The sequence below is a fragment of the Herpailurus yagouaroundi genome, unplaced genomic scaffold (assembly GCF_014898765.1).
Source record: "Herpailurus yagouaroundi ecotype Mexico unplaced genomic scaffold, PumYag 196, whole genome shotgun sequence".
Classification (NCBI taxonomy): Eukaryota; Metazoa; Chordata; class Mammalia; order Carnivora; family Felidae; genus Herpailurus; species Herpailurus yagouaroundi.
The window spans coordinates 14,609,310-14,635,286 of NW_024412427.1; the positions used below are offsets into that span (position 1 = coordinate 14,609,310).

Here is a 25,977-nt window from a genome sequence, read left to right on the forward strand (position 1 = left end):
ACCGGAGCCAAAATCAAGTGGCGGATGCTTAACTGACTGAGCCACCCAGGCGCCCCTGTTTTTAAATTGAAATTAAAAAATTTTAATTGTTTTAATGCTCTGCTGTCACATTTTGAAGTTCTTAGTTTTATCTTTGAACTTGTGTGTTGGAAGTGAAGTCCAACGGGACAGTGTCTGCATGTGAGCAGAAGAGACACACGGAATAAGAGTGTCCACCATTCACATATAGTGTTCACAGTGCCCTGCGAGCATAGAATTCCGGTGAACTCACATTACGTGGACATTCAGTGGGACTCAAAGTGGGTACAAGGTAAGCATGTGATGGCCGTGACTGAGCAAATAGGGGTACAGCCCGAAAGACCATGCTTTCTGTTCCAATCAGAAGTGCCTTTGTAAGAAAAAAAGGGCACTGGTGTTCCAGGAAATCTCAGATGACCCAGAACCGGATCATATCCTTTCTTACCCATGTTACTGCCCTGTATTAGCCAACCCCTTGCACTAAGAACGGTGACCTAGAAGGAAAGAAGACAGGGAACGCGATACTTCCCTTTCCTTTCATCGTTTCCTTACTCATGATGAGCAGCAGGTAGAGAGTGTTAGTAGAAGGTGTGCACGTAAGAAGTGACATGCAAGTGATTCATTGGTTTGGTGCAGCTCTTCCACTGTCCCAGGGAGAATGAAATACACACACACATATGAGCTCTGAAATACCAATGCTGTTAGTAGAAGGTGTGCACGTAAGAAGTGACATTTCATTTTGCACCGCACCCTGCAAATCGTATTCCTGGTCCTGTTTGGAATGCTTGCCGTCAGGATGCTTCCTCTCAGAATCCAGCCGCCATGTTGTGAGGAAGCCCGAGTCATATGGAAAGGGCCCCGGGTGGATGGTCCAGCCAGCCGTGAAGTCCATGGCTGTCGTTTTTCTGTCACTGAGATTGGGGGTAGTTTGATGTGCAGAAATAACTGTGCCACAGCTTTATTCATTTGGGTTTTTTCCCATCTTTTTGTTCGTACAAATGAAGCTTCAGTGAATAACTTTGTACAATGTATTACGTATATTCAGGACAGATTCGTAGAAAGGAAAGATTCCTGTGTCGAAGGGCGACTGCGTATGTAATTCTGTTAGCTTCCGCCACATTCCTCTCTAAACTCTTATTTTCCACCCACATGGCTCTGGATTTGCAGCGCATTTGTACATGTAAAATCTCCCCTCCCTGACACACCTATGCACGTAGAGGAGCACACAGAGAGAAAAATGCACCCAGCAAGGGACAGCCTGATGCATTGTCACAAACTAACCCTCACGTGGGTCAAGGAAACAGTCCTAGTCCCCTGAAAGCTGCCCTGGTGCCCCTTCCCAGGGAATCCTCCCTTCCACGTAGGAATTCACCCCTCTTCACCCATTCTTCTCCTGTCCTTTCCAGTTGGGGTCTAACATGTTCTCTACTGCTTGACCTCTGTGCTAGTCAACAGAACCTGTCGCACGGATGTCAGGTTCGTTAGATGCTCCTTGGCCTTTCTGTTGGGCTACTGTTCTCAGACTAGGTTCCTGTGTAGCCCTGGGGGCCTTTCTCAAACCGTAAGAAAAGACCAAATGCATGGCTTGGCTTCTGTCAGTTAACCCCAACCTTTGGGGTCCACCCCCACTTGTCTGCTGTCAAGCTGCAGCAGTGACAAGTGTTCAAGAAATAATGGGAAAACGTGTAAATGCCATAGGCTGCATTGCGAATAATAGTGGACGTCCTTTGTGGAGTAGTCTTTTGTGTAGGGACAGATCTTTCACGTACGGGACATAGATTTTCTCTGAACTTCAAACGCCTTGCAAGATAGGTATCGCGATCCCAATCTCCTTGGGAGGGAAGACCCAGGTTCTGAGAGGGGAAACAGCTCGCTTAAGGTTAACACTCACATTGGAGGATGGGGAAGCCTATGAGCTCTGGGTTACTCCAGGGCACTGGCTTCCTGCTGTTTAGACCATTATCTTCTGTGTCGTCACTTGTCTCCGTCTGGCCCTCAAGGGCCCGCCTACCTCAGTCCCTACCAGACCTCTGGCTTCTTCCCCTTCCCGAGTGCTCTGGAGCTTTCCCCTGGGCCACCCCCAGGGCCTTTGCATGTGCTGTTGCCTCTGCCTGGAACCTTCTTCTTCTTCTTCTTCACCTAACTCCTCCTCGTCCTATAAGGATGCCTTCCCCAACTAGTTGGTGTCGTTGCAACCCACATTCATTGTACTTTAGGTTGTTTGGTTAATTTTTATTGAAGTTCTGTCTCTTTCCACCCACCCCGACTATAAGCACCTTAGAGCAAGTGTCGTTCTGTCTTGTTCATGGCCGTGTTCCCAGTGCCTGGCACATAGTAGTTACTAAACACTTGTTGAGGGAAGGGACCATCTTACTCGAGTCTGATGGCAACTTTGTGAAGCAAGCAGGGCCGGAGGCTCATTCCCACTTTATGGTTGAGGAGAGTGAGGTCCAGAGAGGACAAGTCTTCTGATTTGTGGACACAGGCAGACCCGAGCGGATGTGGTCCTGACACCTCTCCCAGACACCAAGGGGCAGGTGAAGGTGGAGGGAAGAGGCCTCAGCCCGCCAGGAGGCTTCCAGGCTGCTCAGATTAAAGTGCCCTGTCCCTGTCCCTCCCCTGCCCAGGCCACAGTGGGGAGGCCAGGGAGGTTGACAAGGAAGAAAGCGAAGTCCTACTCAGAAAAGATTTGGGGGCGGTGAGCCTGTGGCCAAGTGTTCGGAAGCCAGGACATGGAGTTGGGAAGTCAGAAGCAGGAAGGAAGGTCCTGTCCCGGCCCTGGAGGGGCCTTTATTGTCCTGTGTCGGATTCAAGCACCGGCTAGCTTCAGCTTGGCAACTGCTTATGTATTTATGAATTTTCCTTTAACCGTGGTCACAGGGACCATAAGATCCAGGTGAAGCATGTTGTGGGGCAGGTGATCTGGGTCCAAAGCCACCTCTGTAAAATCTTACTGTGTGACTTTGGCCAAGTGACTTTACTTCCCGGGTCTCCGTTCCCCGGTTTGGAAAAGGGAGAGATGATAATGGTACCTATTGGTACTTAATGACCCATAAGGTCATTAAGGGGCTTCTTTGGATAATCTAAGGGGCCTGGTATAGGGAAATAATCGGAGACAACATCACAGACAACTTACCACGGACAGGCTCTGTCCTAGGTGCCTTGCAATGTACTGGGCCCTCACAGGGACTTTGGAGGCTCTTACATTATCCTTGTAAGTAGCAGAAGGGCCCGGCTCTCTGCAGAGCCAGAGGGCTGAACCAATATGCTATGTGACTTACAGAGAGTAGCCACCACAAGCTGGGCCCTGAGTTCCAGGCCACAGGGACATAAAAGTCCACTGGACATGGGCAATTCCTCCAGGAAGACTGATGGCCACCTGAGACCCTTTGCTCAGAAGGAATTCATCAGGCCCAAAGCCTCCGAACTCCTAAGAACAGAGCAGAGGCGGAGCTGGAGAAGGACTGAGCTAGGTGGTGACCAGCCGTGAGCACAGGGTACTGGGGAGCTACCGAAGGTTTCAGGCAGGGGAAATGGCATGACTGCAGGCCGGGAGGAAGCAAACCGGGAGATGGAGCCCTATAGGGAGACCGCCGGGATATTCTGAGCAGAAGAGAAGTCTGGGGTGAGAGGGGGAGGTTCTGGAGGGGGAGCGGTGCTGGACAGATTGTTTCCCATCCTGCGCCTTTGGGTGACGCTCCCCTGGCCAGAGAGGGAAGCTGTGGTTGAGGTTGGCAGAGCTGACCCCCCTGGCCATGGACCGATCAGCTCCAGACTCACAGGGAGGAAAAATCTGTAACTCACTGAATTTGGGGGTCTTTCTGCTACATCAGCCTGGCTTGTACCCTAAGTCACCGTGTGACCATAGGCAAGGCATTTTACTTGCGTGGGTCTCTGTTTCCACATCTGTAAAATGGGGTAATACTAGAACCCACCAAGATTCAGAGATGGTGCATGTAAAACCAGCATGGAGGGGGCAGGCAGTCAGCGTCCTGTGCTCCCACCCAAGTTCCCCCTGGTTGACCCTGTGTGGGAGACACTCCCAAGTTCCCGTGTAGCCTGAGGGCAAGTCCCTTATTTTCTCTTCCTTCTTCTGACCCCCCCACTGGCACCCCGTGCAGGGCAGTGGACACAACCAGACCCTTGACTCAGATTTATACAATAACTGGGTCTGGGTGACTTTCAGACAGAGGTGATCCCTCTCTTGTATTTCACAGACTGGGAAACTGAGGTCTAGAGAGAGGCAGGAATTTGCCCCAGCTCCACAGAGACTCAGGCAGAGTGGTGGCTGGGTTCAGTCCTTGGTGGGCACTGGGGGGAGGAGTCATCTCTGATGTAAGTGCTGGGGGGGGGGGGACTCAGCCCCACCCCGCTCCCCCTTGCTCACTGTGGTCTCAGCCACCCTGGCTCCCTTGCAGTTCCTCATGGTCACCTCAGGGCCTTTGCAATGACTGTTCCCCCTAGTGAACTTACCGTTCCCTGGCTGCCTCTTTCTCACTGTGTTAGTTAGTCCCCACTTTAGGCACTACCTCTTCAGAGAGGGCTTTCCCTGATCGCCGGAAGCTGGACCCTCTGCGATCTGTTTCTGCCTCCTGTTTATTTTCTTTACTTGCCATCGATTGTCAATTTAGTTTTACAAACTAAAAAAAAAAAAAAAAAATTGGGGTTTGGGCCCGTCTCTCTCTCTAGGCTGTTCAGTTCTGTGAGCACGTGACCGTCTTGTTTGGTCCAGCCCCATCATGCAGCCTGGCCTTGACCCATACGCGTTGTGTGCATAAATGAATCTATACATGAGTGGATAAATACGTGAGCGAATGTTCCAGGCCTGGATGTCCACCATCACATGGAATTTGCATGATTTCCCTGTGTGGTAACCCGACTCCACTCTCCCCACTGTGCAGATGGGAGAAAGGGAGGCTCCAGGAGATCTCACGGGGTAAGGCAGGAATGTGTCTGATGCTAAAGGCCATTGGACATCCCTGACCTCAGGACCCACGAGAACCTCAGCTGAGCAACTCCTTGTGAACCTAACACAGGGAAGTGACACATTTATCCTGGACGTGGCCTGGACCAGACTCCATTCTCCAAAGCACCGCTCCATCAAAAGATGCCCATGCCGTTGTTGCCAACGCAATGCCGTTAGCTTTCCGAAGCATCTTTAAATTTTTTTTTTTCAACGTTTATTTATTTTTGGGACAGAGAGAGACAGAGCATGAATGGGGGAGGGGCAGAGAGAGAGGGAGACACAGAATCGGAAACAGGCTCCAGGCTCTGAGCCATCAGCCCAGAGCCCGACGCGGGGCTCGAACTCACGGACCGCGGGATCGTGACCTGGCTGAAGTCGGACGCTTAACCGACTGCGCCACCCAGGCGCCCCCCGAAGCATCTTTAAATGCAAGAGGTGAAGACTCACACAGACACCGGGGCGGGGGGTGGGGGTGGGGATCTGGAAAATGGGGTCAGTCCCCCCAGCCACCAAGACAAACCATCCTGATGCTAGCTGCTCCCTTCCTCCCTGCAAAGGGCCACCTTTTACCTCGGCCATGGCTGTCGTCTCTGGGGGTGCCCAGTCAACTCTCTCCCTCAGCGTGGAAACTGCTTTCGCCGGGGACATGCAGAGATCTTGGGAACAATGCGATCTGCCTGTCTGGCTCCACCGGGACCTATCAGGTACCAGTGATAAAAGCTCTTGTCTTGGAGAGCTTTCCAGAAAGTTCCTTTGGTGCTTGACATAAGTGGAGGGGACACTCCCCCAGCAGTTTTGTGGTTGGTGTCAGGATGCCTCAGAGAGGCCTGGATGAGGGAGGCAGCTCATAGATGGAAGGTGCACTGGAGGTGGTGATTGGCTGTGCCACCTTGGATGAAATCCTTTCCCTCTCTGGGCTCTAATTTCCTCATGAGTAAGATGGGGAGAATGCCGATCTGATCTAGGAAGAGGTGATTCTGGATACGATTCTGCATAGGATCAGAATCTGAATTCAAGGGCCCTATGAATGCAGATTCAGGTATCCCTGAAGCCAGTTCCTATGAGTGGTGGCCCCCAGGAGATCCAGCCAGGGCCAGGGCCACACCAGCCATGCCCCCATAGGGCCCTTGGGCTGCCCAGTGTCCTTCCATTGGTCCCGTCTGCAGGACAGGACACCGTGGGTCAGCATCGCTGTCAGGGGACTTCTGGAGGTCGGCAGGTCCTCTGTCCTTATTGTACACATGGGAAACGCAGGCTCAGAGAGGGCCAGAGACTCTGCTCCAGGGACACGGCCAGGACAGCGAACCGGGGTCTGACAACCCCGGGCGGGACACAGCTGTGTCCTGGGCCAACCCGGGGATGAGATGGAGCCTGGGACCAGGCGTTGGGGGGAGGGGGGCCAGGAGGGGGGCAGAGATGGAGAGAAGGCAAATGGGAGTCAGAGAGATGGGTGGTGGAAAAGCGATCGCTGGTTCTGGCCTGTCCAGCATCGCTGCTTCCGGAAACGGTGCCTGGAAACTGCTAGTCCGCATGCCTGGGGTGGCACTGACCCCAGCCCTGGTTCCAGGCCTGATTGGGTGCCCCAGGTCTGGCCAATCAGACTCACAGTGATAAGTACAAAGATGGGCACGAAAGGACCAGTCCTGGCTGGAGAAAATCATGCCCTTGCTGGAATCACGGGGACAGGGCAACTCTCTGTCTTAGGGATGCTCAGCTGGGAGGCCACCAGCCCAGGGCTGCCGGAGCCACCTGTCAGGAGAAAACCTGACTGAGAGTGAAGTCAACGGTGCAGGGCTGAACAGGCAGCTGGCATGGAGGAGGGAGGAAGGTAGGAAGGAAGCATGAATATTTAAGAACAGCTATCTGAGGGTAACCTAAATCAGCCTGGCCTTTTTCAGAAAGCGAGTGTAGACGGCGATGTGGGCCTTCACCACCCCAGAGTCTGTCCGTGGGGCTCACAGCTTTGCCTCCACCCCGTCTCCAGCACACCTAGCCGCTAAGCTCAGCAGTACACAAATAAATGCCATGGATTCAGGAACACATGCTCACCTTGCCTGGGCCCGGAAGGAGCGGGGGCCCACCCTAGGGGTGGATTTCCTCACCCCGTTTACCTCTCTGGGAACTAACGTTTATTAGGCACCTGCTCGTGCCAGGCTCTGTTACAAAGTTGACGTACATCCTTTCATCGCCTCCTTGCCACAGCCCAGCCAGGAGGGAGCTTCATCTCCGTTTCACAGACAAGATAACCGAGGCCTCGAGAGGCTGAGCCACTGGCCTCAAGTCCAAGAGCTGGAGCAGGTCCCTCCCACCCCAGGGCCCTGCCCACAGCGGATGTTAAACAAAGGCCTACCGAGCAAATGCTGTGTAAGGCCACGTGAGGCTTCTGAGCAGCACCCTGCCCGCCGTCCTTCCCCACCCCCTCTCTGACCCTGTCCTCCGAAGGAAGTTCACGAGGAGCCCCTGGTCTCCCGGACCCAGGCGAAGGCTTGCTCTGCCCCCCACCCCCACCTCCCGCCACCCCCTAGCTGCGGGTGGCAACACTGTTGGACCAGGTGGGAGGAGAGGGTTAGGGTCTCAGCTTGGAGGCTGGAAGGATCTGGACCTGAAGATTGGGGTCCCGCTCGAGGCGGAGTGGACGGTCCCCAACAGCCCCTGAACGTGAGCTGAGGTGAGCTAGGGTGACAGGGAGTGCTGAGAGGGCAGCCTCCAGGCAGAAATCTGGCTTTTCAAGGACCAGACGGAGCCTGGCAGGACCCCGGCCCAGAGCACAGATCGGAAACTTTGTTCTAGACCCTTCTTCGGGGGTGGAGTGTGTCTTCTTTGACCCAAAGCTGCTTCCGGTTGTTTTTAAGGGCTGTTCGGGGCCATCGCCGTGGCTCTTGTAGCCAGAAAGAGTGGGTGCAGGCGGGGGTGCAGCGGTGGAGCTCGGGGTCTCCATCCTGTCACGTTTGACCAACTTTTCCCAAGGGTATCCGCAGCCCCGAGAGATGCTCTGGGATCAACAGGGCCTGTTTTCAAATAAGGACATTTGGAGAAAGCTGCCCATGCTAACTCCTTCACAGGCTGTCAAAAGGCATGTGACCACATTAAAGGCCCTGACGGGTCCTGCAGCTAAGCATGCCTGTTCACGTTGATTTAACTGGGTGTTTCCCTCCCTCCCTTGACCCCAGGTACTTTTTGAGGGGCGCCTGAGATATTCTCTTTGGAACATATTCGAGGACATGCTGGCGGTAAAGGAATGCCCCTTAGATCTTCTGAAGCCCCCGAGAGGCCAGGTCTGGCCTTCAGATGCTGGGGCCTGGGAGAAGTGGACTGTGCTTGTATATTTCTTTGAGGACCTAAGTTAAGTTTGCTCTCCGCTCATTCAGGGTATTGTGACCCTCAAGCTGGCAGGGGACCCCTGCTGGAGACAGAAGGGAAGAGGAAAGAGGGGTACTATAGAGTCAGATCCCCCCCACCCCCCCCCACCCCGCCGCCACCCACCGTGTCACAACTTGAGGGGAACAGGGAGGCAGCAGATCCTCTGGACTCCTGGGCAAGGAGGCCTGGCCCGGGGGGGGGGGCCCGGGTGTCCAGGACCATACCCTGGCACTGTGTCCCGTGTTTGGATCCAGCTCGTTCAGGGAATACCGAGTCCCGGCTCTTCCTGTGGGTCCAGCGTCCGGGTGTCGCTGCTTATTAGACGCCCACGGGACGCACCATCATGCGGGTGGCCCGCAGCGAGTAGCTGGGGCCTTGAAAGTAGTGCCAGCGGATGCCGTTGAGCTTGCGCACGTGATGGTGAGCCGCGTAGTAGATACCATTGAGATTTGAGAGGCCGCAGGCATCAAACCACCATCCTGGTGGAGGGAGAGGAAGACGCTTTGGGGAGGTAGGGGCCAGCCAGGGGCCCGAGGGCAGCCCTCTACCCCGGGGACCGATCAGGGCCGCTGCCTCCTCCAGGGAGCCAGCTGGCAGGAGATGGACAGGGCGGGAGGGGCACCGGGGTGGGAGGGAGAGTCCCGGACCTTCCGCTCAGCCCGTGGCCTCTGGGGGACGGCACCTTGATGGTCCCTGAGCTTGTGTCCGCCTCTCTGCGGGGCTCTGGTGTCTCTGTACTCTCTCCCTTTGGTCTCTGTTGCCCTGCCTTTCGGGGTCTGTCTCTCACACAGCGTGTCCGTCTGTCTTTCTGTGGTCTGCACATCGTCTCTCCATCTCTCCCTCTGGACTTCTGTTCCCGTGGGACTCTCTGTGTTCACTGCTCTGTGTCTCTATGTCCTGATGTCTCTCTTATCTCTGTCTCTGCGTCCCAGGAGGTCTCTCCTCCTCTCTCTGCCCCTCCTACTCACCCCATCTCCTGCTTTCTGACCTGTGTCCCCCACGCCCAGGAGCACTGCCTGAGCCGGGCATTGGTGGGGAGCTGCCCCTCTTGATCCTCTGCCCGCGTCTCCCCATCTTGGTCCTGCTCGGCCTGGGGGGGGGGGGGAGTGGGTTCTCAGGCCTGGGGTTGGGACCCCACCCCCCCAGTCTCAGGCGAAAACTGGTGGTGCCTGTGTCAGGATGAGGCAAGACCCTGAGGGAACCTTGAGGACTTGGTGGGGGAAGGGGCGGATAGGGCACAGCCAGGCCCGCCCAGGGGTGGGGAGGAAATGGGGGTGTCCAGCCAAGTGAGCCTGTGGGTGAGCGGGGCTTCGGCCCACTGGCACCCACCTCCAGACAGCATCTGGGCACACTTGCAGAGGCAGTTGTCATTGTCTGCATCACGGGTGCTGAAGTTGGTGCCTTGCAGGACCAGGCTGCTCTGGCGCCCTGCTGAGCCGCTGTATCCGCTCAGAGAAAGCCTGGAGGCCACCGGGAGGTGGTGATGGGAGAGGGGTCCAGAGTGAGGATGGGGCTGGTTAAAGAACGACCTCCCCCACGAGGCTTGGTCCTAGGCGGGGGCACCTCTCCGGTTGTTCTGGGGGGAGGGGCGCCCCAGCCTAGGGTGCTTCGGCCACCCCTGCCCCTGGATTACCCTCCCTGCCTGCTGCCTCCCCGGGAACAGAGCACCCACTGTGGGCCAGGCCTCCCTCACCTCACCGACCCCGAGTCTCGGACAAGAGTGAGAGGGATCAAAATAACGACGAGAATGAAGGTGATGGCTAACGTTTTTTTTGAACGGCTACTATGCCCTGGGCATCGTTCCAAGCGCTTCACGTGGGTTAACTCATTCTTGCTCAGTCCTCGCAACACCCTATTGGTTCCAGTTTACAGACGAAGAAACAGAGCCCAAGAACCTGAGGAGCCTGCCCCGGGCCTCAGAACGGAAGAGGGTGAGAGCCAGATGCCAGCCCGGTGTGGCCTGCCTTGGGAGCTGCGTGCATTTCCCTCGCCAGCTGACCGCCCTGCCACCTTCAGGAAGCCTTCCCTGACCACACCAGCCCACACGGCTCTGTGCCCCGGGGCAGCCCCAGCCCTGTGACTTGCGCATCCGCAGCCCGCTGGGGAGGGTTTCTATTTCTCTGCCAGGCTGTGAGATCCTCTTGGGCATGTCCAGGCCTGCATGGTGATTACGACCATGAGCTCTGGGGGACAGAACGCTGAGGTTCGAATCCCCGCTCTGTCATTCTCCGGCGGCATGACCTCGGGCAGCCTGCGTCACCTGTCAGCTTCAGCTTCGTCATCTGCTAAAATGCTAATAACGGTAATATTAACCGTGGCGCCCTGGTCTGGTTATTGTGGTCCCATGACTTCGGCGTGTGATGAGTGCAGAGCAGGGCGGGCACGCAGTAGATAGTCAGCCCGTTGAGGGCGGGCTGTCACGTGTCCCTGCGTTCCCAGCCCTTGGCATGTGGCTGGCGCGGGCTCCTGCTCAGCCTGGTTGGAGAGAGTATTGCGTGCTTGTAGCACAGGCAACGCAGGTGGGGACCTGGTCTGAGGACGATGAAGAAGGTCCTACGGGTGGAGGCGGCCAGGGAAGCTCAGGGAAGCTCTGGTTCCCCCAGGGCAGGGCCTGGGAGATGCCCCCCCTGTGGGATCAGGAGGAAATGTGGGCTCGGTCCCTGCACCTCCCACCATGGGCTCTGCCTGTCTGTGGTGAGGCAGGGGCATGGCCCTCGGGGCCAGATGCTCTAACCGTGAAGCTCTAACTGTGCCCTTAAACACGCAACCCAGGGCTCGCCTGACTGGTGTTGTAGCCCCCCCCCCCCCACCCCGGAAAGAGGCCCATCTGGCCAGGGCTCTCGGGGGTGGGGACAGACAGGTTGGCCCATGGCTTCATATAGTCCCAGCTTCTCTTTGTAGCTATTATAGGCTCCCCTTGAGGCTTCAGCGATGTCAGTTCAAGGTCAGGCTTGGGGCTCTGGCTGACGTTCGGGGTGACATTCAGTCTGAGCTGGGTCGAATCAGGGCTGGACAAAGCCGATGGGCCTCACGGGGGTTACTCCAGCAGCACTGGCCTCCCTACTGTCTCCAGGTCCTCAGCTCAGTCTCTGCCTCCTTTCCCCTCCCCCGTGGGTTCCAGAATGGGGATCTTGTGACCCCCGGGGAACTCTCAAGTCGGGGACCAGGATGCCCGTGACTCAGTGCTGAGACACATCTCGAACATGTGCCTGGCTCAAGCCTGGGGAACCCAAACACACAGGCCTCCGGGTATCCCCAAGTTAGGCACACAAGGTGTGTTTTCCATGTGTCCGTGGATCTGTGGGTGGGTCTGTGCATCCACAGTTGCGAGCGTTTGGATGCCGTTGTTCGTGCCTGCGTGCATATGTGTGCGTGTGTTCTGAGTCTGTGTTTCAGTATCTATGGTGGAATCTGCCTTTGTGTCTGGAATTGCGCGTGTTACCTGTGAGGGCTTCTGCAAAGCACCGCTGCACGTGTGTCTGTGCTTGCTTGTGTAGCGATGCGCTTGTGTGAGTCTGTGCGCTCTGTAGGCCTACGTGTGTGCCCCAGAGGTGTGGCGAGCCCCTCCACATGTGCACGTATGTCTGTGCCCGCCCTTGCGTATCTCTGTGTGTATCTCGCACTTGTAATCGGATCTGGGTGTGTGGGCACCTCTGGGGGGGCATGTGCCTGTGCCTTGGCCGTGCCTCCTGCTTCCTCCCTCCCTGTGGGCCACTTTCTCTTGTAAGCTTATGCATGTGCCTTAGTCAGGCTCTAGAAGGTCCTCATTATTGTGTCTGACAAATAAGGGTGGCCTTCCCGCCCCTGATGCCTATGCTTCCCTGCCTCTGGGCTTCCCTGTGGGGATCCTCCCCACCTCAGCCGCCAGCTGACCCTACGGTGGGGACACGGGGACCAGCATCTGTTCTGTCACTCTCCCCTTGGCTCTTCTCTGGCAGTTTCCACATCTCCCTCTGTTTTCTAGGATCTCCGTGCTCCCCCCCCCCCCCCCCCAGACTCCCAAGCCTTTCCTGAAAGAGCAGGGACTCTTCCTTATGATCTTGAAAGAGACTTGCTCAGGTTTGGGGTATCCGTGGCCAGCTGGATGGAAGGAACCCCCTCTCTGCCTTTTTTCAAAACATCCCCACTGCCTGGGGGTGCCCTTCCTATTCTCTCTTTGTCTGGAGGATGCCCACCCTTTATAGGCATTACCTCCTCCAAGGAGTCCTCCCTGGATCTCTATGCCCCCGTGTGTTCCCCACAGACAGCTACTGTCTTCCCGGGAGTGTGGCACTGCCTGTGGACGTGCTCACCCCCAGACGCACAGGACCCACGACTGTGAACGAAGCAACGGGGATAGGAACAGCAGTGAACTCACACAGAGCAGGCGAGCCAAGTGTGTGAACAGCTGCCTCGGGGTCAGCAATTATATTCTTTGCTGAGCATTTACTAAGTACCAGGCACTGTGTTAATGCTCGGTGTGCAGTGTCTCATTTGAGCTTCATAGCACTTTGAATAAGGTAGGTACACCTAGGGCACCCATTTTACAGATGAGAAAGTGGAGGCATTTCTTCGGGATCACTGAGGGAGATAGGGATGGAGTCAGGACTTAAGCCTTGGCTTTAGTGGCTTGACTAGGAGTCGGCAGCCTGTTGTGGTTACTCCCTGGTCAGCTCGAGGAGTAGTGGGGAGGGGACCATCCAGCTTAGCCCTTGCCTCGCCCAGACCCAGGGCATGGTTCATTCAGCTCTGAACCTGGCTGTTTAAGGAGGACTATTATCAGATTGGGGTGGGTCCCGTAAGGAGGATGTCAGAACAACTTAGCTGGAGGATCCAGGGCGTCTAATAAGAAGAGAAAGGAGTGGGTGGAGCATAGTATCGAAAAGCTCCCTGAGATGGAATTAGACCTAAAGTGCAGGAAGACGGAGAATCATCCGATTCCTTTGGAGGAAGTGACTTCCCTGTCAGTGGAGGCATCCCAGCCTGGCTGGCTGGTGGCTGGGGCATATGTGCTAGCATCACATGAAGCCCCAGGCGACAGGTGACGTCCTTTGCAGACTTGTGAGTGGGAGTCTATGATTTCAATCCTGTCCTGGTTCAAAGATAGCCAGGACCCAGTCGTATCTTCAAGAACCCTGAGTTTCTCAGAGAGGCAACATCATGTAGTAGAAACACCCTGGGTGTCGGTAGCAGAGAGACCTGAGTTCAAATCTAAGCTCTACCTAACTTGTAACTTGGGGCAGGATACTTAAGCTGCGTGCCTCCGTTTCCACGTCAGTAAAGCAGGTGCGGCAATGCTTACCTCAGCGTGTTGTGGGAGGATTAAATGGAGTAATATGCCTGGAACAGAGTAGGTGCTCAGGAAGTGCTCACTTCTCTTCCGAAATAGAGCCAAGAACCGAGCCGGGGGAGGTGTGGGAGACCCTGATGGTTTCACATTACGCTCATATTTAAGCCCATCCCGCAGTTAAGAAGCGGAAGTCCAGACAAGCCAGAGCATTGACTTGCCCAAATTGACAAAGCGAGCTGGAACAGAGCTAGAAGGAGCTCAGGTTCCCTGATTCGTAGCCCAGGGACCTTTCTACCTTAGCCCACGGCACGGGCCAGGCTGGGCTCCCCGCTCTGGGCCTCAGGAAGATGGCTGCCTCGGGGTGACTGACCTGAGAAGGCCCTTTCCTGCTCCTGGGATGGCAGCGTCAGCGACAGTCTCTCCACCCCACCCAGTGGCCGGGACGTGCTGAGTGTTAACCGGCCGCCTCCAGATCCCGTGACGTGCGCCCAAATGGGGGACAGATGGTAGGAGCAGGAGACGCCCAGGGATTGACCCTTGGTGCGGACTCTACAGCCACTAGCCCGGGACCCCAGCCCGCCCACCAGCCTGGGCCCCGAGCCCACCTGTACAGCTGCCCCTCGCTGCCCAGCTGGAAATGCTCATACTGAGCATAGGCCTCGTTGCCTTCCCAGTCTTGCAGCTCCACACGCAGGGAGTAGGCTGTCCGGCCGGTGAGCCGGTGCATCACCTCATTGCCCAGCCAGTGCTCCCCTGCCGGGTCGCCGAAGCCCTGTGGGGAGCGAAGGGTGGGGGTGGGCTTCATGCTGCGATGGGAGGCCGTGCCCCTGGCCGAGAAGCTGGGCTGGGCCGGGCTCCAGGGCCACTTAATCCAAAACCACTTTGCCTAATGACCAAGTCCATAAAGTACAGTGTGGGCAGGCCTGGGGATGGGAGTTCTCCACCTCCTAGAGCAAAAACAACAACAACAACAACAACAACAACAACAACAAAAACCCCCAAGATTTTTGTAAAACGGGGTAAATTCTGTTAAAAATAATTGAAATCACATTTCTGTGGCGTTTCAGAACAGGCAAAATGAATCCGTCGTGCTAGAAGTCAGAATGGCAGCTACCTTTTGGGGGAGTATTGACTGGGGCACGAGGAGGCACAGGGGGGCACCAGAGGGGCTTCTGCGGTGCTGGCAGTGCTGTATATCCAGCTTTGAATGGTGGGCACGTCGGTGAACACATAGGTAAAAACCCACTGAGTATCTTCCGCTTCTAAGATTTGTGCACTTAGCTGCATGTGTGTTGGGCCGCAACAAAACATTAAAAGATTTTAATCGGGGGCATAAATTGTAGAGCGACCTTTGTTGGGTGGCATGGCAACTCCTGCAAAATTTCAACAACACAGAAATGCAAAGCTAAGCGCGTTAGTGTCCCAGGGTGATGAGAAACCTGTCCTCGGCCCGAATACTAATTCAGCACCAAGGACAGGGGCACACCTAAACCCCACTCCCCACTTCGGTCCTGCCTCGCTGCCGATTAGTCTGTTAGTATTCAGTGCTCTTGTGTATTTCTGTGTCCGAGCATCCCCTTTCTTTTTTGCCATTTTAATACTTGTTTAAAACTCAGTTGGCTCAAGGACACTCATATCTTAATTTGGTATTTATTTTTAAGTGTTGGTCGAATGAACAGTACGCAGCCACAACTAATGATATTGTTGCATTTCCACATACCTTCTTCTATTTCTTTTGCTTGTGGAAACTTTAAGAGCTTTTAAGCCAGCTTTGCCAAAAGTTCTTTACTCAAAAGTTAATTTACAACTTGGAAGACACTAGGGCACTACTTCTCATCTTGTAAAATGCACTGGGTCTTTGAGCCAGCAATTCCACATTAAAGAATCTCTCCTGAAAATGTGATTATATATGTGTGCAAAGATAAGGACATTCATTTAAGCAACGCAGTCAGGGGTAGGCAGGGGAGACTACTTTTTTCTGTTCCATTTTTGTATTCTTAAAAAAAATTTGTATGTATAATCTTTACACAAATAAAAAAAATAAAGTTAAACTTTTATTTTTAGGATAGATGTCAGAACCTGCAAAAAGAAGGTTCAATTTCAGGTGAGGGAGTCCCTGACAGTGAATGTGCACTAGGAAAATCTGTTTGAAGGTGGTTGGTTTTAGGTGGGTTGATTCCCTCCCCCCCCCCCCCCCCCCCCCGGGGAGGGTTGAAGGCAAACAAGTGCCCTGCCTACAAGCCCCCTGCCCCAGTTTAAGGGCTGAAAACCCCCTTCAGCAGTGTTACCTGTTTGTAATCTCTCCAGTTCCGCTGGAAATTCACACTGCCATTCTCACGGCGCTGGATGAGAGTCCACCCGCCTCCATTGGCCTCCATGTCACAGAACACCTGGAAGGAATTGGGTGGTAGTGGTGGTGGGGGTGGGGAGTTGGAAGCCCTTGGAAGATGTCAGAAGCAGCTCTAGACCAGCCCCATTTTGATTTGGCTGACAGTTTCACAGAGCAACAGGTGAGCCTGGTGGTCAAGGGCATCAGAAATATCCAGGTTCACATTTCCCACTTAGTGTCATCATTTTTTCTAAAGTCGTGGACAAGTGATGTCCTCTCAGAGCCTTCCTTTCCTCGTTTGTAAAATGTAAGTGTTAAAACCTTAACCTCTTTGTGCCTCAGTTTCTCACCTGCAAGTTGGCTCGACGCAAGAACTATGTATAATGAGTCATCCAAAGAAAAGAGTCTGGGCATATTGGGAACTAAGTAAATGGAGGCTTTTCCCCCGCTGTTATTGCGAGGTTGTGGTAAGGATTAAATGCTGACAGGGGTAACATGCTTGGCGCACGGCGTAGACTCAGGAAATGTTATTACATTCAGCGGGCAAATGTTTTCTGAGCACCTGCTATATACCAAGCTCCATTCAAAGTATGGGAGGTGTCACTATGGATAAGACAGAAAGAGTCTTTCTCTCAAAGAGCTCACCATCCATCATAATCTCTTCTTTCAGCCTAATCTTTGTTCGTACTATTCTTCCAGCCGGTTCAGTACATGTTCAATGTTCAGTGAAGACACACTTGGTCCCTGGTCCCACAGTAGGTGACAGAGACACGTCAGAGATCAATCAACCCTCAGGGCTGGCTTGGTCTGGAGGATATGCCTGGCTGCTATCATGGGGCAGGCAGACTATTGGTTATGAACATTCAGGCAGCCAAGAAGAGCTCCTAAGAAGGAGTCACTGGGCAACCCTGGAAGGCTTCTCAGAGGAGGTAGCATTGGAACAAGGCTTTGGATGATGATGTGACAGGCAGACAAGTGGAAATGGCAGTGGAGGGAGCGGCTCTGAGAAAGCAGAAGCCTGCTCAGGGAGAGGAGACAGTGGCATTTGTTGCGGGAGTAGCAGAGGGTACAGTAAGGGAAACTGAGGTCCAGAGAGGAGAAGGGGCTTTCTCGAGGCAAGTGACACTAAATTACGCTGAGGTCTGAGCCCAGCTCTTTTGCCTCACAGAATTTCACCATAGCTGAATTTCCTATAGAGTGAACCTAATTGCATATAGAATATTTACTTAAAAAGTGGTGTCCCTTAAAAAACAAAAAAAAAACACTTAAATACTTAGGTGAAATGTATTTTAGAAGGAAATCTTACCAGTACCACAAGTCGAACACTAGTAACACTTGCTTTTAGTCAAATAATTGTAAAAATAAATGTAACGAAAACATGAAATTCTAGCTAGACATCGAGGGCCTGATCTCTTTGTTAAAAGAGGAGTTTAGCAGGTGTGTGTGAAGTGTTAAAGACGGCCTGGAAACAAACATATATAAATATATTTTATATTTATATATATATTTATATTTAATATATAGTTATATTATATATTATATTATTATATATTATATTATATTATATTATATTATATTATATTATATATTATATTATATTATATATTTATATTTAATATATATGTATTATATATATTATAGGAAGTCAAAAAAAATTGAAAAGGGATTTAGGAAGAGCAAAGACTGGATACTTGTTCTCCATACTCTTTTACTTCTGGGCCTGGCCTCCAAACCCTCCCTCCTGATACCCACAGTTCCCCTCGACCCCTCATCCATCTCATAAGTGGACCTCCAAAGCCCAGGGCAACATTCACTGAAGACACTCACTGGAGATGGTGGGGTCTCTATTGGCCCTGGTCCCTCATTTCCCACGTGCAGCAGAGCCCCCACACCTGCATTCAACTGGACTATATGTAAATTAGAAATAAACCTCTTTGTGGGGCGCTTGGGTGACTCAGTCAGTTAAGCGCCCGACTTCCGCTCAGGTCATGATCTCACGGTTTGTGGGTTTGAGCCCCACCTCGGGCTCTGTGCGGACAGCTCAGAGCCTGGAGCCTGCTTCGGATTCTGTGTCTCCCTCGCTCTCTCCCCCTCCCCCACCCCTGCTCGCTCTCGCTCTCTCTCTCAAAAATAAACATTAAAAATTTTTTTGAACTAGAAATAAACTTCTTTGTGTTAAGCCCCTGGATTTTCAACGTTTGTTTGCTGTTTCAGCCAGCATTACCTTTTTTTTTTCAATTAAAAATTTTTTTGATGTTTTTTTATTTTTGAGAGAGAGAGAGAGAGGGACAGAGTGCGAACGGGGACGTGGCAGAGAGAGAGAGGGAGACACAGAATCCGAAGCAGGCTCCAGGCTCCGAGCTGTCCGCACAGAGCCCGACGTGGGGCTTGAACTCAGAACTGTGAGATCATGACCTGAGCTGAAGTCGGATGCTTATGACCAGCTGAGCCACCCAGGCGCCCCACAGCCAGCATGACCTTAACCAACACAGAACTGTTTTCTGTCATTCCAACTAAAAGCATCTCTGGAGAAGATGCAGAAGGATGTACTTCCAGCTCTGGGAACTTCTGCTTTAACCCCCACATTCTGACCTCTGACTCCCTTGGAGGCTCCCGAAGGTAGGGTCATCCCACCTTCTCTGGTATCTCAGATGTTGGACAAGGCCTGAAGCTGACTGGGGCGGGGGGAGGCGGTGACCTGTCGGGGAGCCCCTTGGCTCAACACCCTCCACTAGCCTCAGCCCCCAGGGAGTCCCCTAACCTTCCTGGGCTCCGTCATATTGGCCACGTGGATGGTGTAGACGCCACTGGCGTTGGCCCCGAAGCGTTGGATCTCTGCACAGTCCTGGAACACCTGCTCAGCTGCCCTCACGGAGGCTGCAATGTGACAACGCAAAAGCAATCGGAGGTAAGCTAAGGAGAGAGGGAAGGGGCCAGGTGAGCCCTACTTCCTGCCGGGTTCCGGGTTGGGAGATGCTGGGGACAGGGAGAGGTATCAGACCTGAGAAAGTTTCCTAGAGGAGGTGAGCGAGCTGGGGTCTGGATAAGGAGCAGGATCACCTAGGAGAAGGGGAAAATGTTCCAGGCAGAGGGAACAGCGTGTGTGGGGGCTCCAAGGTGGGAACAGTCCTGGCGTGTGCCGGTGATGGGGTGGTGTGGGAAAGTGGTGGAGGCCAGGGAGGCGAAATGACCCACACCATGAGACCAGAGCTGGGCCAGAGCGAGCTATGGCCGTCTGACGAACTGGACGGGAGCAGGGCGAGGCTGGCACAGGGACGTTCAGAGAGGAACGAGAAATGAGGTTGAGTTTCAGCAGGTGCCAGGTCAGCCTCGGATGCCAGGGTGAGGAAGGAACCCAGACTGTGCGGAGGAAGAGGGCTCCGGCTAAAGCGTGGAATGGAGACTGCAGGGGATAAGACTCAAACCAGGGAGGCCGCAGATGAGGCTGCTAGGGTCTTCCGGGAGAGGTAACTGGGGTCGGAACCCCGGTGAGGCACGTCCCCCTCAACCGAGGGCTGGGTCAAGGGCACATAGCTGGGGGCATGGGCAGAGCCTTCCCTGTCTCTAGGTCTTACGAAGGAGTCCTTAGAGCACCCTCCGGTAGGAGGCACAACCCCACGGTGCCCTTCCCTGGTGACAGCAGGGCAGGGGCACGGGGCGTTTGGGCAAAGGGTGCCTGAGGCCAGGCGCCCAGCACAACCTCCTACCCAGCCTGGCGAGCAGACACGGGATCACAGCTGGAGACTGGGTTAGCGGTGAGCCTGCGGGCAGAGGCGCCGGGCCCGGGCCTGCATCCGGGGCTGAGCTACAACAGACCCACACATGGGACTAATTTAGGCAGTGTCACTGCCAGGGCTATGGCACAAGCCAGTGATGCGTTCGGGTCCCTCCATATCTCATGGTTTGGAAGGACTCCACTTCTGCCCGTGGCTTCCTTGGGGCCTCACATCCCTCAAACCCAGCAGGGCCTGCCCCACTTAGAGCCCTGGTGCCATCCTCTGGCCCTAAATCGCTGCCAGCCTTAGTGCCTGGAACGCGTCACTCCGGCTGGATTCCTTGTGCCATAAAGGCTTCCTGGCCTCCTGCCGTGCTGATCCTGCAAGGAGTGGAAACACGTTCCTCCGTCTTTCCCTCCCACCCAGCCGTTCTCCACTGCCCGCTTCCAACTGAGCTTCCCAAAACACAGTCCCGCTGGGTGTAAAAACCTTCCCACCGCTCCTGACTGTCCTCAGGTTGGTGTTCTTTCTCCTCAGCCCCGCCTTTTAGGTCTTCTGTGGTCTGGAAATATCAGCTGCATTGCTGGCACACAGTGGGTGCTCAGTTAGGGTTCTGCTGACTGACTCAAGCTGAAACCAGCAAGGCCTCGGCCACCCCAAGCGGGCCCCCTCAGAAGGAGTCAGTGAGAACCGACCCCGGCCTTGATCTCCCCTCTCAGCATCCAGGGCCAGAGATGCCTCCTCACTTCTGTGGGACTCTCCTGGGTTTAGGGACAAGGGCAACAGGGCGAGAGAAGGCCTTGGGGAACACTGAGTCCAATCTCTCCGCTCTACAGATAGGGACACTGAGGCTGGGGGAAGGGTGGGGCAAGCCGAAGCAAGGGAGGGTGTCGGGTGGATCCTGGAGCCCAAACTTATGCGTCTGGGCCGGGGGGGACTCCTTATTGTTATCACTTTCACAAATAGATGGCGAAACTGAGGCCAAGAGAGGGACATGCCCAAGGTCACTCATGGAGTTAGGGGGTGGCGCCTGCATTGGCTCCTCCTAGGACGCTCGTCCTCCTCGTTGTTAGTCTTCGTTGTCGTTTCTATCTCCCAGGTGCCGGGAGAGGGGACGGGCCTTGCCCGCAGTGGCTTCCAGCGAGGCGGGAGGGTAAGCCGGATCTCCCTCCCCTCCCCTGCCCTCCTCCCGCACCGCACCAGGCGCGCCCTCGCTCACCCGGGCCCTGGGCCACGACGCGCACCAGGCGCTGCACGGACTCCAGCAGTTGGCGCTGTTGGCGCTGCAGGAGGCTGGAGTTGCTGCTGGCGGCGCGCAGGCTGCGCTCCAGGCCCGCGAGGGCGCCGCTCTGGCGGCCCAGCAGCCGCCGCAGCCGCTCCTTCTCGCCGCGGAGAGAAGCCAGCTCCGCCTGCTGTTGCGTCTCCAGGGCCTGCACCCTCGTCTCCAGCGCGCTGCGGGGCGGGGGAGGGGGGGGGGCACGCGCGTCAGCCCGCTGTCCCCCCCCCCAAGTCACACCCCGAGGGGCGGCCCCCGGGGCCGGGGGGCGGGGGGCCCTCCCCCCCCCCCCCGGGCCGGCGGCCCCGCGCGGGGGGGCCCCCCCCCCGCGTCCCCCCCCCCCGGGGCGGGGGGGGGGGGGGGCGTGTCCCCCGGCAGCAGAGAGCGAGGAGGGGAGGCAAGAGAGACCGGAGACCTGGCTCTGGAAGAAGATGGATGGATCGGGGTCCATAGAAGAAAGGGGTGGTGGTGGCGGGGGCGCCTGGGTGGCTCAGTCCTTAAGCCCCCGACTCTTGATCTCTGCTCAGGTCACGATCACCGGGTTCCTGGGATCCAGCCCCTCGTGGGGCTCTGCACTGCTTGGGATTCCCTCTCTCTCCCTGTCTGTCTGCCCCTCCCCTGCTCTCTTTCTCAAAATAAATAAATACGAAATAAAATTGAAATAAAGAGAGAGAGGGGCGCCTGGGTGGCGCAGTCGGTTAAGCGTCCGACTTCAGCCAGGTCACGATCTCACGGTCCGTGAGTTCGAGCCCCACGTCGGGCTCTGGGCTGATGGCTCAGAGCCTGGAGCCTGTTTCCGATTCTGTGTCTCCCTCTCTCTCTGCCCCTCGCCCGTTCATGCTCTGTCTCTCTCTGTCCCAAAAATAAATAAACGTTGAAAAAAAAAAAAAAAGAAATAGAGAGAGAGAGAGAGGTGGGGGTGGAAGGATGTGCCAGGAATAATAGCTTTGATATCAAAGCTTTTGATATCAATGCCAGCCTTGATAAGGATGTCCTTATCAAGTCCACAGTATGCCTGCCCTTTGACCTAGCAGTCCGCTCCCAGGAGATAACCTCTAGGGAGCATGGGCAGGAGTGCCCCTTGGGGGATCGGTTATAATAGAGAAAAAGGAAGGGCCTGAGCCTGTGCTGTCTCCGCGTCCCTGGAAACGCTCTGGGGGCAGAGCGCATCTGGGCGGAATTGGAAAGATGCCCAGGACCTGAGCGGGACTGCGCTCTGGACACGAGTGCCTCTCGTCCAGCCCCACGTGTGGGTGACCAAACAGAGGAAGGAAAAAGGTATTGCTGTAAATGCAGAGGGAGACCCGTGAACTTATAGGAAAAGGCTTAGAGAGGCACGTGGAAGGACATGGTGGTGCCTGTGTTTGCAGAGAAAGTGAAAGAAAATCCACGAAGCGTTGTTATTCCTGCCGAGCGATCGAGCAAGCGTACGAGCGGGCTGGAGTGGATGGTGATGGAGAGGAGGAAGAGGGGAGGCGGGTGGGGGGAACCGACTTTCCCTTTCATTTTATACGGGTCTCTATTGTCTGGCGATATAATAAGCACGGAGCGTTTTTGGCACGAGTTTAAAAAAAAAAAAGAGTTTAAAAAAAAAAACGCTTTTGACTCAACTCTTCCACTTCTGGCATTTTCGCCTGCAGGCTGGCTCACGTGTGTGTGTGCAGCGAGGTACGGGGACATTATTCACCGCCTCACGTTGAAGAGTAGAGAAAGACAGGAAACAACAACCTTACTGCCCATTCGCTGGGGACGCCGGGAAAATTAGGGTGGGCACAGCCATGGGGTGGAAGGTTATCCAGTTGGACAAAAGAACGAGCAACATGCAATGACGGAATGGCTTCTGGGATACTTGGGAAAAAAAGCTGGATGCTCCATTTGGGATCAAGAAGGATAAAAAAAGGGACATATTTGTTTACATATGCATAAGAAACCCCTGAACGTCAGCTTACAGAATGTCCGCTGGGGGACAGGGATTTCTGTCTGGTGTTCACTTCTGTACCCCCCAGTGTCTCATACAGTGTCTCACATGTGGTAAGAGCTCAAAAAAACGATTGGTGATTGAATGAATGAAAGGATGCGCACACACGCACACACGCACACACACACACACACACACAAAGCCAGGGAGAGCGGTTACCTCTGCCGTGGGTGGGTGGCTGACTAAGGGATGGGGATAGGAGGGAGACGTTCTCCTATCTGTAAGGTTACGCCAACCCATTCTCCAGACTAGCACAATGAGGGGGCAGAAGGAATTCCCCCCCCTGAACCCCAAAGTATGCCATAGGAAGAGAAAAAAAACAGGGGCACACTCGGGTTCTAGAAATTTAGCTGTCTCCATGGGCCAATAGCATATTGGTGATAACCTCCCTCTACACGGATTTCTAGACAGTGCCGATTCAGACTGTCCCAGTCCCTGGCCTGCCCCACCTTGGAGTGGCGGAGTAGGAATAAGAAGGTGGACAAACTAGCATCAGCTGTACGCGGATCAGAGAGACCCGGATGAGCCTTAGGTCCTTATTGTGACCGGCGTGCGAGCAACTGTAACACTGTAACATCTCCCCCTGTACAGAAGGGGGTGGCTGCGTCAGTGTGTGGGTTTTGCCTCCTCCGGCACCCTGACCTTGACAGTTTTTCTCCACTCAGCTCGAAACCAAGATGAAATCAGCCTCAGATGCCAGTTTCTCTGCCTAAGGAAGGAAGGAAGGAAGGAAGGGAGAAGGAAAGGAAAAAAAAAAGGAAGGAACGGAGAAAGAATCAGGGCGTCCTGAGCCCCCAGGGATATGCCTGTCTCCCGTCTCCACCCAGGGGTGCTTGCTGGGCCCCCAGCCCCACCTCAGCCCAGCCCCAGGGCCCACCTTTTCTCCCAGCTTCAGTCTGGACTCCAACCCTGGTTTCCGTCCTTACCCCAGCTCTGGCTCCAGCCTGAGCCTCCCAAGTGTTCCCTCATGTCCGCCCTAACCCCGGGGCCCCAGCTCTGGCCCCCGCCCCTGTCCAAGGTACTAGCCCAAGTCCAGCTTCCAACCCTGGCCCCCGCCCCGGCCCCGGCCCCGGCGCCCACCCTGGGTCCCAACCCCACGTGGGTCCTGGGCTGGCCCTCGCCCCCCAGCCCTGTCCCCGGCCCCGTGCCAGGATGCTGGTGCCCACTTGTTGCGGCCCTGCAGCCGGTGCAGCTCGTGACCCTGCAGTAGCAGCTGTTTCTCCAGCTTGTTGGTGGACAGCGAAGTCTCCAGGAGCTGGATCTCCATGCGTGACGTCTGGTTCAGGACCTGTCCCGGCAAACAGGAAGGGGTAGGGGGCTGCGCGAGCCCTGCGGGAACGCGCCTCGGCCGCCGTCCACCTGCCCGGGGGCTCTGCCATTCCAGAAACTCGCTGACTTATTTCTATCCTCGCTGCAGTTAGTTTCTACGGTCGCTCACTCGCTCACTCACAGGCCCTGAGTTTATGATCTGCCTTCTGAGTTTGCTCTTCCCCATCACTGCGCATGACAGTTCTGTTTTTCTGGTTGCTCAGGCCCCAGGAGGAGTCGCCCTTGAGCACCCCCTCCCCACCCCAATCTAATCTATCACCAAGTCCTGTCAGATCCACCTTCCAGATGGCCAATCATGGCCTTCAGTGCCCCGCGCTGTCGTCTGCCCCCAGTGCCTCTCTCTGCACCCTTGCCCACCCCTCTCCCCCTGGTCGTTCCAGCCACACTGACCACCCTGATGTTCCTGGAGCTTGCCGGCCCAGTCCCACCACTGGGCCTACTCTGAGTGAGCCTGGCTCCCATCCTACCTTCTCCGCAGTGCCTTCCTGGCTTCACCGCCTAAACTCGCAAGCCATCCCTGCACCCTAGCGCGCCCTCCCTCTCCCCTGCCCAGGCTGTTTTCTCCTGGACACGGTCACCCCCTGACACGTGCAAGTTATTCTTCCTGTTCATTTCCCTGGTGGTCACTGGAAAGGGAGGTCCACAAGGGTCGGGATGCATGCCTGTTTCATTTACTGCTATAACCCGGAACCGGGCGTCTCCAACAGTGCCTGCACATAGTAGGGATTCAACGGACACATGCCTATTTGTCATTCGATCTTTTTATCCATTCACTTACTCACCCTCCCGTTCGTTTATGTGTTTGCTCCCTCCCTCCCCTTCCGTTGCTCTTGAGGTTGAGTGAATTGTTTATTAGCCATCTCTCCCCGGGAGCCCTCTGAGCCCCCTGAGGGCTCATCCCAGTGCCCAGTGCAGACCTGGAGTGTCCCTGGAGTCACAGAGGCAGAAGCACCACACCCGGTGTCTGCCCCCAGGGCTCGTGGCCTGGTGCTCATGTAATCGGGTCATCAGGGAAGGGGCCCAGGGTGCTACAGGCCCAGAGGAGGTCCAGACCTGAGCCAGGGATAGAGGCTGAGGCAAGATGACCTGGGCTGTGAGCCGGCCCGGCTGGCCACAGCCTCCCCCCTCCCCCTCCCCCCCATGCCACCTGCTCGCCCTCCATACCTGAGCCTCCACATCAGTCAGCTTGCGGGTCTGGGCCGTGGTCTGGTTCAAGAGGCTGGTGCCTAGCTCCAGCATGGTGGCCGTCTGGTTCTGGACCATGTGCTGTTGGACCTGTGCCAGCTCTGACCTCAAGTTCATCTGGATGTACCTTTCTAGCTGTGGGGAGACCGTGGGCCGGGGTCATGGGTAAGGGCTGGAGGAAGGCTCCTGTCCCTTCCTGCGTCTCCATGAAGGGCAAAGAGCAACCAGGGGAGGCCTCTCTGCCAGGCCGGGCCACCCTAACCTCTCACCTGGACCATCCCAGTAGCTTCCTCCCTGGCCTCTCTGCCTCCACCCTGGTCCCATGCACAAGCCATCCTCTACTCAGCAGCCAGAGGCATCTTGTTAAACCTAAGTCAAATCGAAATCCTCCTCTGCTAGAAAGAAACCCTCTCAGAATTCCTATCTTAGAGGAAAAGCCAAAGTCCTCCCTATGACTTCAGCTTCCTCCATGATCCAGCCTTCTGTTCCCGCTCTGATTTCGTCTCTCAGTCCTCTCCCTCACCCTGCTCCAGATCACTGGCCTCTGTGAC

The 25,977-nt window shown here is 55.2% G+C and overlaps 1 protein-coding gene across 1 annotated transcript in view; it reads right to left on the reverse strand.

Annotated features, from left to right (window-relative positions):
* Positions 1-7,975: 7,975 nt before the first annotated feature.
* Positions 7,976-25,977, reverse strand: part of ANGPT4 (angiopoietin 4) — a 40,405-nt gene continuing 22,403 nt past the window's right edge. Inside the window, exons 2-9 of the mRNA XM_040447456.1 lie at positions 25,406-25,561; positions 24,079-24,200; positions 20,878-21,110; positions 18,704-18,819; positions 15,902-16,003; positions 14,219-14,385; positions 9,674-9,804; positions 7,976-8,823 (exon numbers count right to left, since the gene is read on the reverse strand). Coding sequence (XP_040303390.1) covers positions 8,663-8,823; positions 9,674-9,804; positions 14,219-14,385; positions 15,902-16,003; positions 18,704-18,819; positions 20,878-21,110; positions 24,079-24,200; positions 25,406-25,561 — 1,188 coding nt within the window. The 3' untranslated portion in view covers positions 7,976-8,662. The remainder of the gene's footprint in view (positions 8,824-9,673; positions 9,805-14,218; positions 14,386-15,901; positions 16,004-18,703; positions 18,820-20,877; positions 21,111-24,078; positions 24,201-25,405; positions 25,562-25,977) is intronic.